Source organism: Chionomys nivalis, chromosome 10 (genome assembly GCF_950005125.1).
Source record: "Chionomys nivalis chromosome 10, mChiNiv1.1, whole genome shotgun sequence".
Lineage (NCBI taxonomy): Eukaryota > Metazoa > Chordata > Mammalia > Rodentia > Cricetidae > Chionomys > Chionomys nivalis.
Window position 1 is genome coordinate 25,969,030 of NC_080095.1, and position 18,472 is coordinate 25,987,501.

An 18,472-nucleotide genomic window follows, 5' to 3' on the forward strand; every position below is an offset into this window, starting at 1 on the left:
TCAGCTGGTGTTTCCGTTTTGTTGGAAGAGGGTTTCTGGTGACTTGGTAACCTCAGACAGGCCTTAAAATTGCCTTATCCTAGAACACAGCTTGGCCTAATTAGGGAAACCTGTGCTGCCATGCTTGTTCAGACCGGGCTGGTTTCAGGCCCTGGGGACCCTGGATTAATTGAAACGAGGCGGAACAGATGGATTGAGTCTATCAGCAGCGCTCCATGGCAGCCTCTTCACACTAAAGCACTTCATTACCCACTGATTGTAGCAGGACTCCTGCCCCAGTCAGCGGGGGCTGGTAGGACTGGAGGCCCCCGTACAGATGGAATTACAAGCTCCTGGTCCTCTGGGTCGTGCTTTGAGCAGGTGTCATGGATAAATCAGCGTTTTATGTTTCTTCACGGCAGTTAAATTAGAAAACTGTGGTCCTGGCGTAACAGGCCCCCAAAGCTCTCTGTGGTTCACGATTTTGGGGTTAAATCCCTATTGCCCTCTCAGGGGTGGCAATGTAGGAGGCATGCTGGCCTGGCCTCAAGTGGCAGGCTGGAAATGTCATGAGGCCATAGTGAAGGTATGAAGCAAGTGTCAGCTGCAAGAGATGCCCTGGTTTGGGCCACGGAGAAACTGGTGGGGGATAAGCTCGCTCAGCCCTGCCCCTCACTCTGGTTCCTCCCATGAAATCCCTGAGCAGCAAAAACACAGCAGGTCCTGCAGATGCTGTGTACTGGCCATTCCTGTCCTGGACACCACATAGGAGTGATAGGAGAGAGGGACAGGAACCTCCCGATGACTGGGTACTTCCAGTAAGAATCATGAAGAGATCAGTAAGGCCCGGGAGCTGTGTTGGAAGGGCAGCTTTTGTTCTGGACAGTGTTGAAGTGTTGTTCTGAGAGCTGTCGTGGCCAAATACAGGTCAAAGACTTTTGAGATGTAACATGTGGAGGAATGCACATCGGTGTCGCGAGTGTTGGGCCACCACGGCGCAAATGACCCGTGTTATGCTCCTCCCAGCTTCAGGGTCTCTGTGGGGCTCAGTTCCTGCCACGCTGGGTGGAGCCGGTGTGGTGCAATTCCTAGGGAAAGCTCCCAATGAGCCCTGATGGCGTTTGTAGGCATCTGACACCAGTGGGCCTTTGCTGCGGGACTTTACAGTTTAGAAGGGCACAGCACGTTCCAGCATCATAGATTTCTCGGAATGTGTTTTTTACATTTATATTCAGTAGTCCACTTATGGACGTTTTCATGGAGAATTATAAAACGTTCCGAACTATTCCTTTTTCCCCTCCCACTTTGAAAGAGTTCATCTTCTGCTAACAGCTACAAGCTGTGAATCTTAAGGAACTAGTGGGCGAGAGTGCCAGGGTTGAGAGCATGGGAGATAACTCTGCAGAGGGAAGCATTTGGTTTTCGGGGGTTTGGTGTCTCATCAGTATGGGAGAGAGAAGACACCCACATGAAAGAGGCTTTGTAAGGAAGTCTTAATGCAGATCTTTTAGGAATGTTTTCTGATTGAGTTTTCCCAACTGTCGCCATTGGAGGCTTTTTGATGGCTGAGTGGGGAGCTGATTGACAAGTAAAATGTGGAAATGGCAGCTGAATAAATTTAGAGAGAGAGAAGGTTGCATGTGATCGTGGGCACTGGTGTTTTGCCTGAGGTTTGGGAGCTGAGAAGGCCCTGGCTGGTGTTGCAGGGCTTTGTGTGGAAGAGCTGATTGTGCGTCCTTCAGTGTGCTGTTCACTAACCTGGGGCTTGATCTGCTGCTCACCTGGAACAGTTGGTCAGCCTGGTCTTTGATCTCTCAGGCTCCTAAGCATCCTCCACAGCCCAGGCCAGAAGGCCCCTGCCACTGGGAAGCCCTTGACTGTGTTCCTTTTGCTGTGCTGTGGCTGTCTGCCTACTTGCCATTCTCAGCCACAGTGAGGTCTGTGTCCTGTGTATATCTGAACTCAGAGTAGACCTGAAGCGTGTGTGAGTACTTCATACAAAGCTGATGTCATGCATGTTCCTGCCTTTTAGTCTTGACTCTGAGAGTCTGGGTAGGTCAGCATGAACATTCTTTGTGGTTTTGCCATATGGACCATCCCCATCTCCTTGGCAACCAAGAGCATCACTTTCCTGCTGCTGCCTGTGCAGGGTGTTTAATTTTTTGGGATTTCCCTTCTTGATTCAGGATTAACAGCTGCTGTTACAAATCTCTTACAAAGATTAAACACTTAGCTTCAGCAGCTCCCATTTTCCCTTCTGGACAAACTGTCAACCTATAAGATTCAGTTTCAGGGTGCTAGAGAGATGGCTCAGCCATTAAGAGCATTGACTCTTTCAGGGGACCCCAAGTTTTTTGTGAGTACCCCGTATATGGTGACTCACAGCCACCTCTAACTCCACTTCCAGGGGACTTGATACCCTCTTTTGGCCTCCACGGGTTCCAGGTGTGCCTGTGGTGCCCATACATTTATATAGGCAAAATACCTAGACACGTTTTTTAAAAAAGTATCATTCAGGTGGTGGTTGTTGGTGGTGGGTTGTTCTTTCCATTTCTCATGGAATCGTTGTTCTTTTTTGCTTGCTTGCTTGCTTGCTTGATTGATTGACTTTGGAGACAGTCTCACTAGGTGTAGTCTTGGTTGGCCTGGAGCTTGCTATGTAGACCAGGCTCACCTCAGACTCACAGACGCCACCTGCCTCTACCTGGGATTAGAGTGCTGGGATTAAAGATGTGCTCCACCCCTGCCTGGTTGGTTGAAATCCCTGTTGTTGATCTGGCAGTCCCACACATGCATACAAGAGTAGTTTTATTCCGATCCTGCTCCTCATTTTGTTTCTTGGAGACAAGTCTTATTTATAGTCTAGGCTGGCCTGAAACTCACTTCTGAATTCTTAAGCTTACTTTAAAACTCTTTGGTGATCCTCTTGCCTCAACCTCCGAAATGCTAGGATTGTAGATGTACACTTCCCAAATGCTGGGCTTGTAGGTGTGCAACACCACACCTGGCTTGAGTTTCGGTGTCTTGAGACGTGATTTTACTCTCTCCCAGGCTGGCCTTGAATTTGTGGTAATCTTCTGTCTCTGTTTTCCTCTGTTTTCTGGGGTTTCTGGCAGGTGCCACCATGCCCGCCTGGTGTTCTCCTGACCCTTCTAGTACCTTACATTTCTCCCACCTTTACAGAGAAAGAATCTTCTGTTCACATGTATGGCAAAGGCTGTTTGAACCTTACAGTGAGGTTCCAACTCTGCCTTTGCTGGTGTGTAGTGCTCTGTGTAGTGCCCTTCTGGGTCTCCCCACCACAGGCCCCTGCCTTGTCCTGGGGTTTTAGACCTAAGCCGTCACGCCTAGTATATTCTTAACTCTTCTGGGGCCTGCTGAAAACCACAGACCTTGACAGTAGCCACCTTATGCCATCCTGCCCGGCTGGGTCAAAACGGAGGGAGGCTCAGTTTGTGGTTCTGGCTTGTTCAGAGTGCAGGCGCAGGGACTGTCCTGGGGGCCCATCAAAGCTGGTGTGGCAGACCCTCCTTGACAGGGTTGTAGCTGCTCCCCTTGGTCTCGAGCAATTGGTGAGACCCTGCATTTGCTTTTGAAGCCCAGATTAGTATGGCAGAAAGGGTGCCTATTATATTAAGTACTCTCCTGCCTTGCTCCTCCCTGGGGCTCAGGCTGCCTCTGCAGGATGCACACACCCTCCTCTGACCCAGATTTGGGGGATTGTTTCAAGCAACTAACTGCCAGTGGGCCATTCCAGGATTGGATTTAGTCCACTTTCATTTATGAAAAGGAAAATCTGGGGTTTCCACGGCCTCCAATGTGCGGCTGCGACAGCAGATCTCAAGTCCAGGGCGGAGGGTGCAGACTCTTACCCACGCTACTCAGGGGGTTAGTAGGGCAGGGGTGCTCTCTGGAAGGACAGCTTGTCAAACCCAAGCCTTGGTTAAGGCTCCCCATCCCCACGTCAGGATGTCGCTGTGGTCTTTTGGGGTGGTTGGGTCTGGGGGACTGTGGGGAGCTCAACACTGGGCTGCGCTCCAGCATCAGCCAGCCTTGCTCCTCACAGCCAGCCTGGGTGGTACCAGGTGTCCCAAGCAGACTGTGGCAGCTGCTTCACAGTGGCTTTCTGTTCTGAGTGCCAGGCAGAGGAGCCTCTCGTCAGCACCCTGCTCACGTTCCCAGTAGGCTGAGGCCCGTCCTGGAGGGAGGCTCCAGCCCTGCGGGAGCCCCAACACTTTGCTGGACTTTGTTGGGGGAGGTCAAAGGTGCAAGGGAACTCATGGGCCACAGAGTACCTTGTCACTCTTGGGGACCCTGTAGCTATCTATGACTGTCAGAGCTTTGGGATGATGTGACTGGTACATCTGGGAATACAAATTACTATTTTAGTTCGTCCGAATTTAAAAAAAAGAAAAAAAGATATTCTTAAGTGTATTTGGAACAACTAGGGAATCGAAATCTATTTGTTTAGCTATAAATTTATTAAATGTATGTACACTTCAAGTTTTTCCAAATTGCATACAAATTTGAGTGATCTAAGTGTAAAATATACTGTGAATATCAAAGATCCTGTGAGAAAGAATGTAAAATGACTCAGTAATTTTTATCTTGTTTTATGATTACATTTAGATACACTGGCTTAAAGGTATTATGAAAATATTTCCACTTTTCTTTATCTTTTTAAAGTGGGCTTCTGGAGAAATTGAAATTAACTATGTATCTCAAGTTGCTTGTTATTGGCAATGCTAACCTTTGAGCCTGCTTTTGCTGGAATGTTATGGATGCTCCATTAAGGGAACTGGTGGTTAATGGCCCTTTAGCATTTTTGTTGTTTTGTTTTGTTTTTTCATTGAATTAGGTTTTAGGAGACTCCTGGTGTTTTATAAGGAACACTTTTTAAAATCCTGTTTATAAATATTGTTTCTTTACTACTGTTTTCTTGAGACAGGGTCTTGTGTAGCCCAGGCTGGTCTGGAACTCCTAGCAATTCTCATGCCGCACCCTTTTGAATGCTGAAATTATTGGCATACACCACCATGACATAAACCGTTTTTTTCACCATTGCATAAATAACATCTTTCTTAAGAGAAATGAGGAAGTACTGATTAAATGAATCTAAGCCTCCTGTTTCGAAAGACAGTTTTCCTAATGGTGCTTTGTAATATTTGCTTATTTTAGCACAAAAGTAAAGCTTGGAGATTTGACGGATTACCTCGAAAACGGTGAAGAAAGCATTGTTTATTACTATACTCACGTCATTTATAGAAGGGTGCATGAAGGTTTGAGATTTGGACAAGGTGGCAGGAAAGCCACCAGGACTCGGAATACAGGTGGTTGTCAAGGATGGTCTTGATCTCCCAGGGTAGCCTGATGCTAGGACCCCACAGAGGGAGATGCCTAAAAGGATGGACATGCTATCCTAAAAGCCCCAGATGTGCTCTTTGGACCTGTGCTGGGAGACGTTTGTGTGTCGCCACCGAGGTATGTTTGAGATGACAGCTGTGGTTGGCAAGGTGACATGTGCGCCCAGGTACTAGAAAGTCCCCACTGTCAAGTGTCTCACCTTATGCCTCTGAGATGGTTTTGAGGTGCTCAGCTGTGAGACTAGCCCACTAGGTACTGAGTTTGTTTCTCAAATGCCAGTGGGAAGCCTGCTGAACACAACTGGCACCTCCCCCTCCATGCAGCAGAGAAGTCAGACTCAGACTGCCTCTCAGGAGAAAAACTTTTCAAAGGCACCCACTCTTTACCACCAGTCTTCCATAAAACCGGAGTTTTCTTTTGATGTGTGCATGTGTGTCTGTGTGCATGTGTGTCTCCCCATACATGCACATGGAGCCAGAGGTGATGTTGGATGTCTTCTTCTATCACTTCACGTATCATCATCATCATATTCACCATCATCATTATTATAAAGTCAGAGTCTCTCACTGAATCTGGAGCTCACTACTAGGCTGGCCGGTGATCTCTGAAGATCCGCCTGTTGTTGCTGCCCTCCCCACCCTGGCCATGCCTAAATTTTCATTTGAGTGTTGGAGCTCCGGACTTGGGTTTTTCTTTTCTGGATCCGTGAAAAGCAGTTTTAAGCAGGGAGGAAGACTGGATCTGCCCAACGCGGGGAATGACCAGGGCTGTGTGGGGCAGTACTGCCACCACTGGCCAAAGCACAGCTCCTGAAAGACCTACAGAGAGGAAGGGGGCCTTGCCCCACCTTCTTTTAGGGGCCTTTGTGTGCGGGTCAGGAGGCAACTGTCCCCAAGGCCACCTTTTCTGACTGAGCTGAAGGTCACTACCTGTGGAAAAACAAAATCTCTTCTAGAACTTACCCCAAAGCTTCATCCCATGCTTAGATCCTCCACCCTCAGCTTGTAAAGGCTCAGTAGCATCTCCATTATTATTCCCTATTTTGTTTTAACTGCACCTACTATAGGAACAAAAACAATTCCGTATAGCTTAGACCTAGCATGTCATTTATCTTTCCCTGCAAGTTTCTACATATGTAGCCACCATTTTTATTTGGTGATCAAGACAGAATGATTACACTCTGTGTTGAATGGTTCATCCTATCATTTAGGGCCTTCACGGTTGCCACATAGTGGCTGCACACTTCTCTAGTGATTTGATTAGCTGTAATTTACCTAATGGCTCTTTAACAGTGTCGTTTTCTCTGTGTCTCTATAGGAAGTTCTCCAGCAGCTGATCGTAATGAATTTGCCCAATGTTTTGATGATTGGCAAAGATCCTCTGTCTGGTGAGTGCAAGCACCCCACCCCCACCTTCTGTAGTGCCTGGGCAATGCCATCAGTTTGGACAGCTGTTAGCCACAGCTCTGGCTGCCAGCTTGAAGCCAGCACAGTGAAATACGTGATGGTCTTGGTGAGACTTTAGGCCAAGCTTGCATTTCTTCCCTTGGTGAATCTGTCTCCACCCTCAGATGCAAGGCAGAGACAGACGGGCCTCTGCTGTGTTCCTTCTGAGAATGTGGGTCTGACTTTGGGAGTCTGAATTGTGATGGGCTCTGCAGACTCGACTCCTGTAAACATGGCACCGGATTCCAGTGTGATGGATGTGTCCCTAGATTGGAAGCAAGCACCTTTTTGGGAGCCAGTGTCTCTCCCCTGTCCCGTGTCCCTCGCTGGACTGAGAGCACCTGGTGGGCGAGGGTTCTGAGCCCCTCTGGTCTCGGACTCAGTAAGTCTATAAAGTGGCAAATCCTCCTGACGCTTTTAGGTGTCACAGCACAGCTCATTCCACGTGCAGGTAATTTCCAGGTGAAAAGGTGGTGGGTGGCCTCCCTTACACATTGTCGCACTGCGGCACCCAGTGTGCGCCCTGGGCGAGCTCCTCATGCTGGTTCCTCCTTGTTCCTTGGTTGCTTAGAACTCTGGAGTCCATTTGGTGTTAGGACAAACAAGGGAACTAGGCCTGCAGGATGGGCTGAGGCCAGGGGTCCTGAGAGTCAGCAGTTTTCACGGAAGGAGCTTCCCTCTGTGGGCTGCTCCTTGGCCTACCAGGGTCTCCTGACTGGGACATTCCCTAAGTTGCCGTGATACTGGAGGAAAAATAAATCCAGTGACCAACCAAGAACATGGCTTCTAGAACAGCAGTTCGTTTGGGAGTCGGCAAAGATATCTTTGTACAGCTTAAGGTAGGATACTCCTTTTGGGCTCCAGCTGGCAGTATGTCCACCTCTCTTTTTTTTTTTTCCTGTACACCCCAAAAAAAAAGACGTCCTTGGCACTGACGCATAAGCGCTCGTCAGCAGCTTGACATGGTGGCCCTTCCATGTCCACCAGGTTGCTTGGTGGCTCCTGCCTGTGAGAACCCTCCCCATTCTATTCTATCCCATTGCATCAGGAACGGGAACATTTGGTTCCCTGACTCTGGATTCAGCTTAGGGCCCTCCAGAAAGAGGTGGAGAATGCCAGCTGTGGTTTGTCCAGCACCCCTGAACCTCAGGGACAGTTGGATCCTGTGAGACTCGAATGGTGATGATGGGGAAGTAGGGCTGTTTTGCTGAGAACTGTGTTGCCTTTCAGGTTGATGAGGGGCTGATGTTAACTAGTAGATAGGAGTGTACCTTGTAAGGTTGACTGTGCCAGCAAAGGCTGTCCTTCTGTCTGCTTTGAGGGCACTGGAGGAGCAAGAAAACAGAACACCTGCTCCTGTACCAGCCTTTGAACATGCCTTAAAGTGTGGAAATGACAGTGTGCTTCTGGGGTGTGTCAATGTCATTCCCATTTATATAGGTGTGGAATTTATGTGTGCACACACCCTTGTCACTAGCTGATAAGCAGAACAGCTGATTGGCAACTCAGGCTCTCTGGGGCCTGAGTTCCTGTCTGTAGTACACACCCAGCTCAGCAATTGCCAACATTCAACCTATTTGGACCATGTAATTGGATCGTGGTGCTGAGAAAAGTGTCTGTGGTGATCGGATCGATGTAATAAACGTATTTTCCTTGCCATGCCCGGCCACCCTGTCATCTGTGCCGCTTCCTCATCTTCCTGTTGCTCCCAGATCTGGACGCCTTTTGTCTCTCTTCCTCAGGGTCCCTTACCCCTACCAGAGACAGAGTGTCCATGTTAGGGAAAACAAGTCCTTGTTCCTGTGTGGCACCAACCCAGAATGCCCACAGAAAAGTAGATTCTTATAAATTATATTCTTTATTTATTTTAGGGGGAGCAGAGGCAGATAGGCCATGGCAGGCATGTGGATATCAAAGGACAGTTTGCAGGAGTTGGTTCTCTCCTTCCACCACATAGAGTCCAGGGATCAAACTTGGGTCATCAGGCTTAGTGATAAATGAATTTACCTGCTGAGCCATTTTGTTAGCCTGTTTTGTTTTTTTTTTTGATTTTCGAGACAAGGTTTCTCTGTAGCTTTTTGGTTCCTGTCCTGGTACTAGCTCTTGTAGACCAGGCTGGCCTCGAACTCACAGAGATCCGCCTGCCTCTGCCTCCCGAGTGCTGGGATTAAAGGCGTACGCCACCACCGCCCGGCTGTTAGCCCGATTTGAAACCAAAACCAAAACCTAGCTTTATTTGCATATTTCATTTGTCAGATTCCCCCCAGTTTTAAGTGTATTGTTCACACTAGTGCTTTTCCCCACAAGTGCACAGAATTGTATAACCCTCACCTCAGTCCATGGGGTGGCTGCTTTTCGGTGTTTGTCTGCAGGTGAGGTGAATGGTCCCAGGGCTCCTCTGTGATTCAGAACCAATGCTCACCCGTTCCAGAGACTCTGGGTCCAGCTCTAAGGAGAAGTGATGAGGAGACGCCGTGAGCATCACATATTAAAACAAAAAATGACACTCACGCCTAAGTTCAGAGACCTAGGCAGGCCTGAATGACAGGCTAGACAGGGGCCTCAGCAGGCTGCCTTTGAGGGCAGAGGTGGCCTCCCCACGACACACGGATGAGTAGGTTTGACAGGGCCTCTGAGGGGTTCTGAGAGTCAGGGGAGGGGATGGCAGGAGTCATCTGCCAGCAAGAAGATGCAAACACAGATCCCAGGCGGTATTTATGGAATCATATTTTCAGTTTTAAATTTTAAAAATAGATGTGTGAAGTATTTTGTGTTTCCTTTTTAAACAAAGAACAGGGTTAGCATTTTAAAGGAATTGTGTGGCTGCCCCGGGGTAGAGAGAATTGGCGTTTTCACACCCGTCTCCTGCATCTAATGAGGGGTGCATTTGAACCTTTTTTTTTTTTTTGGGCAGAGGCTCACACCGTGCTGTTAATCATAGCTTTGCTGTTTGAGGTTACTTTTGTGTTGTTGGCACAGGGACCACAATGGAACAATGTCTCTGATCCCAAATAGTGTGGAATCCACTGTGACGTACCCTCCTGGTACCACCGACTGCTCTTCTCTTGCTTGCTACCTCCTCTCTCAGGCACCCATGGGGGCAGCCCCTTTCAAGTCCTTGCTTGTTGAGCTTCCTCAGCAAGACCCTCCTGGCCTCCTTGTCCCTCACCAGCCTGTCCCATTCTTCCTGTCCTGTTTTTCCTTCTTCCCTAGCTCCTTTGAGTGGATAGTCTGTGCCTAGATCAGGGTTTGGCATGAGATATCTGCTCGGCAGACACGCAGAGCCACGGCCTGTGTGCTGGAGGCATTCCCCATCTCTTCCTGTCTCTCCATATGTACTCCTTTTAACAGCTTCCTATCATCTCTTCCTGTCTCTCCATATGCTACTCCTTTTAACAGCTTCCTACGGCTTCCTACAGTTGTTTAACCACAGACTTGGATACATAAAAGGTCATTCGGGTGGTGGTTAATCTCTGCTCCGTAACAGCTGTCTCTTCCTTAGGCCCAAGATGGCCCAAAGAGAGAGCCACACCAGCTTGCCAGCTGCATGATCATCAAGCCCATTTATTTGGTTTGCTGGTGAGAGTGCTCTGTAGAAGCCTTAGGAAGATCGACGCCCCCCGGCCCCCACGTCAGCTCTGACTGTAGAATGAGGTGGGGTGGTACATACGACACTTCTGGTTCCTCGGCACCTAGGCCTGCCACTGAGCCCCTCCCTACGCAGAAAGACGGAATTCGTCTGACAAGAAGCCAGAGGGTTAGCAAATTAATTTCTGTGATGCCGCAAAGAACAGTCTGGAAGAGAACTTTGTTTCTTCGTCCAAGGCTTGTATCCAAGCGCAGTGGTGGTTTACATACTCATAAATTGCTGATCTCATCTGCATTAGCACGAATAGAAGGGAAGGAGCCATGAAGGTGCAGAGACCCTGTTGAGAGAGGGAGATATGCATGCAGCATGGAGGTCTCCTAGGTAACCGTGTTTAAACCATACATCATGCAGATGGTTATGGTTGAGGGTTTTTAACCATAGCTCCCAAGCAGGACCGGCCACCACCATTGCTATGCTCATTCTGAATGTCAATTCAGAATCCGGGGTGGGGGTGCTGTGGAGGGGTTGTGACCCTGTATGTGTGCTCCGTAGGGACCTGTCTGTTTGAATACAAGCTGCAACTCTTGAAACTAGCTGTCAGTGGATCGGCCATTGGTCCCAAGTGTTCCTGGCGTCGCGGTTGAGAAAGGTCTCCAGCAGCAGGCGGGGCCCGTGGAGGGTTCAGAGCGTTCTGTATATATCTTTCCTCCTCGGCCAAGTGTGGGATCCTGTGATGTCTGCTGCTCCGGTTAAGGAAGCCAGAGGCCTGGTTTCTGACCCTCCCAAGGAGACCCAAACGCCCTTGTGTCTTTTTTCATCCTGGCTGGCTGCCTCTTGGCTGGAGCCTTGCAGAAGGAGCTCAGCCCAAACCTGCTCTTCAGCCTTTGCTGTTCAGATGCTCCCTGTACTGGATCCAGGGGCCCTGGAGCCATAGAAAAGCCCTCAGCGTGTATTGAGCAGGAAGGTGAAAGAGGAGAATCCATAATGATGGGTATCCTAGCATGACAGCATGCTGCCGTGTACAGAAAGACATAATTAATCTTACCTGAGCAAGTCAGAAGAGCTTCATGGAGGAGGTGGTGTTTGGGCAGAGCTTTGATGAATTCTTTTTTTTTTTTTTTTTTTAAATTCTTATGGTTTATTTAACTTTATTTTGTGTGCATTGGTGTGAAGGTGTCAGATCCCCTGGAACCGGATCTTCAGACAGTTGTGAGCTGCCACGTGGGTGCTGGGAATTGAACCCGGGTCCTCTGGAAGAGCAGTCAGTGCTCTTAACCGCTGAGCCATCTCTCCAGCTCCCCCTTTGATGAATTCTTAATGGAGAAGTTGTGCATGTTTTCTGTCACGGAACTAATACTTGAGACGAGCGATCGCCTTATACGGGGGCTGGTCTACTTTGGATCATGTTAGGATGATCCAGCTATAAATTCAGTTGCTTTGGGATCTTGAAGCATATGTTGGAGCAAAACTGCCCACACGAGGGCCAGGAAGCAGAGGAAGAAATGACCAGGGTCAAGGCATGCCCCAGTGACCTAACTTTAGACCTCCCATTAGTCCCCATCTCTTTGGTCTCTTACTCTGGGGTCAGCCCTTCAACACACAGGCCATTCAGACTATGGAGATGAAGAGGGTGAGGGGGTGGGAGGAGCTCAGGATTGGAGACGTGCAGGAGCCAACCCTGCTCGGAGGAAGGTTCTGAGGTAGCCGTACCCCTCACCCCTCTCAGGGCTAGCTCTGAAGTTCTGAGGTAGCCGTACCCCTCACCCCTCTCAGGGCTAGCTCTGAAGTTCCTGGATCCCACAGCAACCTCCCTCACACAGCCCACACACAACAGCTCTGCACAGCCAACTGCGGGTATCAAGGCAGCTGTGCTCGTTTCACCGGCTGCTTCCTGCAATGGCCCAGGCTCTGCTTGTCATGATTGGCCTTCTTACCTAGGTTGCTTTCCTCAGAACCGACTGTTGTGGGGTGGTGAAGCTGTTAAGAGTCTCCATGGGGCTGCTGAGCCGTTCTTGTGTCCTTTCCCCAGGCTGCCCTTGTTTTTATTTCATTTATCCAGACTTTTACTGCTAACCCTGTTTGTTTACTTATTACGCTTACTTTGCGTGTACATGTGCCACGGTGTACATGTATAGCTCCACAGATGTCGACGTTTTAGGGGTTGTTTTTCTCGTCCCCTCATGTAGGGGTCCAGGGTTCAAACTCAACTTGGTAGTCTTGGTCACAGGCACCTTTACCCACAAAGGTCTGGCTGACTGTGGATCGCAAAAACCTTAAGTTGTTTGAACAAGGAGGAAGAAAACGTAAGAATTAATGGTTAATCTTCATAAACTTGATTAGATTGGGAACCACCTGAGTGTGTCTGTGAGCATGTTTCCAGAAAGAGTAGGGGCAGCACCATGCTGTGGAATGGAGTCCGGGACTGAATCAAATCTGCTACATGAGAGCCGCCTCACTCTGCTGCTGCACCTGCCCTGCTGTGAGGGGCGTATTCCTTCAAGCCATGAGCCTGAGTGCACCCTTTGTCACAGCAGTGAGAAAAAATAGCTAATGCATTTTAAAAAATTTTTACTCTTCCTGGAATTTTAATCACTCTGGTGTCTCCTGTTTGACTCTCGAGAGCAGTTCAGGATAGCATCCTGATGTTCTCAGGGTCTGTTAGCCTGCTCCTGGCTTCCCTGTGTCCCTTTGCCAGGCTGCGCTTTGCAGTGCTGGCTTGGTGGCCTGGACAGTAGAAGCCCATGCCATGCCTCCTAGGAACAGATGGAGCTTGGTTTCCGGCATGCCCATACCAGCACAGTAGCCCAGGGTCAGCCCTCTAGCCAGCAGGGCCTGCTTGGAAACCAAACTTTGTTTAGTAAACTTCCTGGAGTGGTCGAGCCCAGAGAGAGCCTCAGCCACCACCGCCATGGCTTCTAGAAGTTCTGCTCTCTGTGGCTGCAGCCGACCAAGTCGGAAGAGGAGATTGAAGGAGGAGATGTTGTTTGTCAAAGGTCTCTGTCTTTCCCTGATGTCTGGGCTTAGAGTTCTCCATCTGGTGCCAGGAGGTCCCTCGACTCTGATGTGTTCCTGCTGCACAGCCCCTCGTCTGTCTCCTCCTGGGCAAACTGTGTGGATGTGTTTTCCTCTCCTATTCTTTGCTTGGTGAATTTTCTGTCAACTTCTGTGGCCCCAGGCTGGTAGGAAGAGGCTGGGGTGGGGAGGGTGTTCTGAGGGCTCCTGTGGTTACAGATGGCTCTGCATAAACTGGGGACACCTGTCTTCTGTCCTGTGTGGTTTTACCAGGGCACTCAGAGGCATCGGACAGATTTAATATGGAAGACAGACACAGGGATGGGGTGTGTGGTTGGTCAGGTGCACTTGGGGCAGCTCTGCACCATCCTGCACAGCAGTGTAGCTCTGTGCCTACCAAAGTCTCTAGTTGATTATGTTTGTTGAGTGACTAAATAAACAAATAGGGGATTGCATGGTTTCTTTGGTGCCGGGTGGGTGTCATGTGTGATCACATTCAGTGGCTAAGAAATCTAACCAAACCCCACCCCCACCGCAGAATGTGAGCCTGCTTCCTACCCCTCGAGTGGGGCATGGATGGTACAGGTTGTCCATGTTCCCACACATGAGCAGTTTTGTGCATGATTCCGCGGTAGTACCCTGGAAGGCTATTCTAAATAATAACAAATCACTGCCTTCATGTTAGGCAGAACTTCCAGGAAGGTCCCAGAGCCAGCCTCTTGGGTGAGCCCCTGGATATACATGAGGACCGTTGATAATCATGTTCAAACTGTTGTTTTCACAAATGGGACAGCCCTGTAATTGCGCTTAGGAAACGACCGCTTCTTAAACAGCAAGCCAGGGAGAGCAGAGTTAGTGGTCCACCCTAGCATGTAAAGTCAGGGGAGAACAGAACGTAGAATTACTAAGACAGCCATCTATATATGGAAACCAACACTGTTATCTTAGCTGATCTCCTGTAACAGTTAAGATCAATCAGTGAGTGAACGTGGGGAAACACTTGATCAGTAAGTGCTGGGCTGCTAGGGAGGAGGTAGGCAGGCTGGGGGCAGCCTGAAGCTCTGACTCAGCCTCCTTCTTCTTGTCTGTAAGATGGAAGAGATAAAGTTGTCCTTCCCGGGGATGTTTTGGGGTTAACACAATGGTAGCCATAGTACATGATACTGAGGTACAGTGATCGTGGCTGTAGCATATCTCCACAGGCTCAGGCCGGTACTCTTGGGTCTAATCTCCCTCCCCGCAAACCTGGCTAATTTGCAGGTCCTCCACTTGCTAAGTTAGCCAGGCAGGGCTGAGATGCCCTGCTCTTCTTTGACCCTGTCCAGATCCCTAGTGCTTCCTTCCTACCTTCCTCGAGGCTGCCACTGTCCGCCCCACCCTCACACCTCTGAGCTAGCCCAGTTCCACAGAATAACTGCACTGCTACTGTCCACTCCTGAGCTAGCCCTCTGAGCTAGCCCAGCTCCACGGTATAACTGCTGCCACTGTCCATCTACCCTCACACCATGCATGAGACAGATGCTTTCCTCTTGTTCCTGGAGCCAGGTGCTGTGTGCATCTTTCGGGTTTGTGCATTTGTTGATCAACTTGTCTGCTGCTTTCCGTGCTGACTGGGACAAACTGGGTGACTCTAAGCAAGCTAGTGGGATTTTCTTAGACTCCATCACTGACTCAAACTCTCTGGGGTTCCCTTGACCAAACTTAAGGTTAGAGTGGGTGTCTGACTTCACTACCTGGGGTTTCTTGTGAATCATCTGGCCTAGAAAATGATATTGTTTTACCCCCAGCACCGTCTCTGTGGAAACCAGCTCCAGTAAGCTTAACCACAAAACATTCAAAATTTGAGAAATGTGCTTTCTTACCTCTGGACCTTTGCAGATGGTGTTTCCTGTGCCTGGCACTGCAAACTAGAAGTTCTTTTTCTGGGTCCCCAGAGTGTTTGTGTGTGTGTGTGTGTGTGTGTGTGTGCGCGCGCGCACGCGCGTGAGGTATACCTGTCTATCCACCACATGTGTGTATGCACATGGAGGCCAGAAGAGAGTGTCAGATTCTCTGGAACTGGAATTATGGGCAGTGGTTAGCTGCCATGTGGGTGCCGAGAACCAAATCTGTAAATCCTGGGCCCAAGAGAGCAGCCAGTGCTCCTAACCGCTGAGCCATCTCTCCAGCCCATTAGATCTTTGAAACTGACGGCTTGCTCATCTGTGTCCACGTTGTCCGCATTCAGAGGACTTGTCTATTATGCTTCCAGCACACAGTAGGAGCTGGCAGGGAGCAGGTTGTCCTCGGGTGCTGAATGAGTTACCCAGCCCGTTTGCCTGCAGGGACTCCGGAGAGTCTTCTGCTGTGTGTTAAAACTAGTTCAGCCTGTAGCCTGGGAGACTTACGAAAAGAGGCGCTTTTCTTTCCTAGTGGAATCTTGAAAGAAACAGGCATCTGCTTTTCAATAGCCGCTTGGAGAAGTGGACTCCAGCGTTGATTCCAGGCTTTCCTTTAGGAAGGAATCCCAGGTGAAAGCATGCAGCCTGCCAGTGTTGAGCACCAAGTGGGTGTGACTTGGGGTTGGGACCCTGCTTATCTCCAATGGGCTTTATTTCCATAGTTTCATTTAGGAATTTTTTTCCCCTAAGCTTAATCTATATTTTTTAGTCTTTGTTCCCTTCTGCAAGAAAAAAAATCCTTATTTTTCAAACAGTGCTCTACAGAGAGAACATTTAGCCTTTTTGTCTTTTAAATTTTTATATTACATTTCTATTTATTTGTCTCTGTGTGTACATTCATGTGAGGAAGCTGCCACACACAGCATGAGTGTGGACGGTGAGGATAACTTGGAGGGCTCAGTCCTTTCCTTCATACTTGGGCCATCAGCTTGGTGGCAGGTGACTCTGCCTGCTAAGCCATCTTGCTGACGCTGTTTCGTCTTATTTTGAAACAGGTCTTACCATGCATCCCAGGCCGGCCTTTTGAACACATGATCCTCTTTGCTTCAATCCCTCCAGTGCTGCCGTAGGTGCGTGCCCCATGCCTAGCTCTTCCTTAGCTTTTCCCTAATTCTGGTGACTTCTTGAGTTAATGAGTGGCTTGGTGATGGGTGATGGCAGGGTGCCGAGGGAGTGCCACGCTTGCTCTTTTGCCGGCCTCATTGGGTTTTACTGTTGTTTATTTTAATTATTTTTTGTGTATATGGGCATATTGCCTGCATAGATGTCTGTGCACCACTCATGTGTTGGAACCCATGGATACCAGAAGAGGGTATTAGCTGTCCTGGAAGTGGCGTTACAGACAGTTGTGATCTGCTCTGTGGGTCCTGTGGAAGAGCAGCCAGTGCTCTTAGCTGCTGATCCATTTCTGCAGCCCCTCGGTGTAGTTTTGAGCCCTAACATTTGTGCAGGGTTCTAAACCCTTTGTTGTCAGAACACTTGTTTTGTTCTTGGCACTGGCATCAGGCTATCCAGCACTCACTCCATACTTAGATTTGTTTTTCATTGATAATTACAGACAGAATGCACCTCACCGTGACATCTTGGTCCATTCATACTGTGTATTGATCAACCTAGGCCCCTTAGGTTGCCCATCACTCAAACACTGAACCCTGGAGAGAACACCCAAGTCCTCCCTACAACAGTACTGCGAGCTGTCACCACTGTCTGTAGGGCACAGAGCTTGCTCCTCCCATCTGGAGGGCCCGCACTCCTCGAGGCCACCCCTCCCTGTTGTTTTAGTCTGCTGTTCCATTGCGTCACTGGAGCTGTCTCAGTTATTCTAAAGGACGCTACAATTAGATCCTTTGTTCCTGGACGTAAATATTCTCTGCATGAGCTTGAGCTCCACAAGCATTTTCTTCCCTTGTCTCAGGTCCAGTGATAGGGGCAGGTCAGTATGGAAGCAGGGGCTATGTACCTCTCACTGTAGGGCTAGGAGCCAGCACTTTTGTGCCTACCCAAGGGCTCATAAGGGCCTTCTGCCTGCCTGTAATCTGTGAAACTCAGAGGGGAAGGAGGTACGTGTTGACTGGGGATGCCCAGAGCATCCCATTGGCCTGACTTGAAGCTGTTAGCTCTTGGACATGGAATTTCCCTTTTTCTCTAATTAGAACCAATGTGGAAGGCTTGATTTTTATTTATTTTTTTCTCAATGATAAGAAGGGAGCATGGCAATGTATGGACTAGAGTCTTTGGGCAAAAAAGAAGGCCATCATATGTGGATCCACATCACCGAATCTCATCTTCTGATGCATCACTGAGAACAAGGAGATGGCCTCGGGCCCCACCCGAGGCTGGGAGGTGCTTCGCGGGTGTAGAGGAGTGATCTCCTAGCTCCCTGTTCTGAGCCTTGACAACCATGCTAATGCCACAGGATTGAGTGAAGTCTTGGTCAGGAATTAGCAGGCGCTCACAGGTTACTGTCTGTAAGCGAAGGCTGCTTGTTCATTTCCCGGCCACTCAGACCTGATTAATTACACAGAAACTATATTGATCATAACACTGTTTGGCCAATTGCTTATGCATATTTCTAGCTAATTCTTAGATTTTAAATTAACCCATTTCTATTAATCTGTGAATCACCACCTGGCTGTGGCCTACTGATAAGGTTATAGCTGGTGACTGGCATCTTTCTCCTTCATCAGCTACATAGCATCTCTCTGCCTGCCTCTTCTCTATCTCTTCCAGCCTGGCTATATTCTGCCCTGCTATAGGCCAAAGAAGCTTCTTTGTTAACCAATGGTAATAAAATATATTCACAGTGTACATAGGGGAATCTTACATCATCTCCCCTTTTCTCTCTAAATAAAAAGGAAGGTTTTATTTTATTTTATTTTATTATTTTTTGTTTTTTTTGAGACAGGGTTTCTCTGTAGCTTTGGAGCCTGTCCTGGAACTCCCTTTGTAGACCAGGCTGGCCTCGAACTCACAGAGATCCGCCTGCCTCTGCCTCCCGAGTGCTGGGATTAAAGGCGTGTGCCACCACCGCCCGGCCAGGTTTTAATTTTAAAATAGTAAAATTACACATAACAAAACTGGTATCATGCAAGAATTACAGTTACAATATTTATATCTACTTTATCTTTTTATTTATTATTCAT

General features: G+C 48.8%; 1 protein-coding gene across 1 annotated transcript in view; it reads left to right on the forward strand.

The window, feature by feature from the left end:
• Ccdc88c (coiled-coil domain containing 88C) overlaps positions 1-18,472 on the forward strand; it is a 125,763-nt gene that overhangs the window by 39,258 nt on the left and 68,033 nt on the right. The window contains exon 4 of the mRNA XM_057782641.1: positions 6,661-6,730. Within this exon, the coding sequence (XP_057638624.1) occupies positions 6,661-6,730 (70 nt within the window). The remainder of the gene's footprint in view (positions 1-6,660; positions 6,731-18,472) is intronic.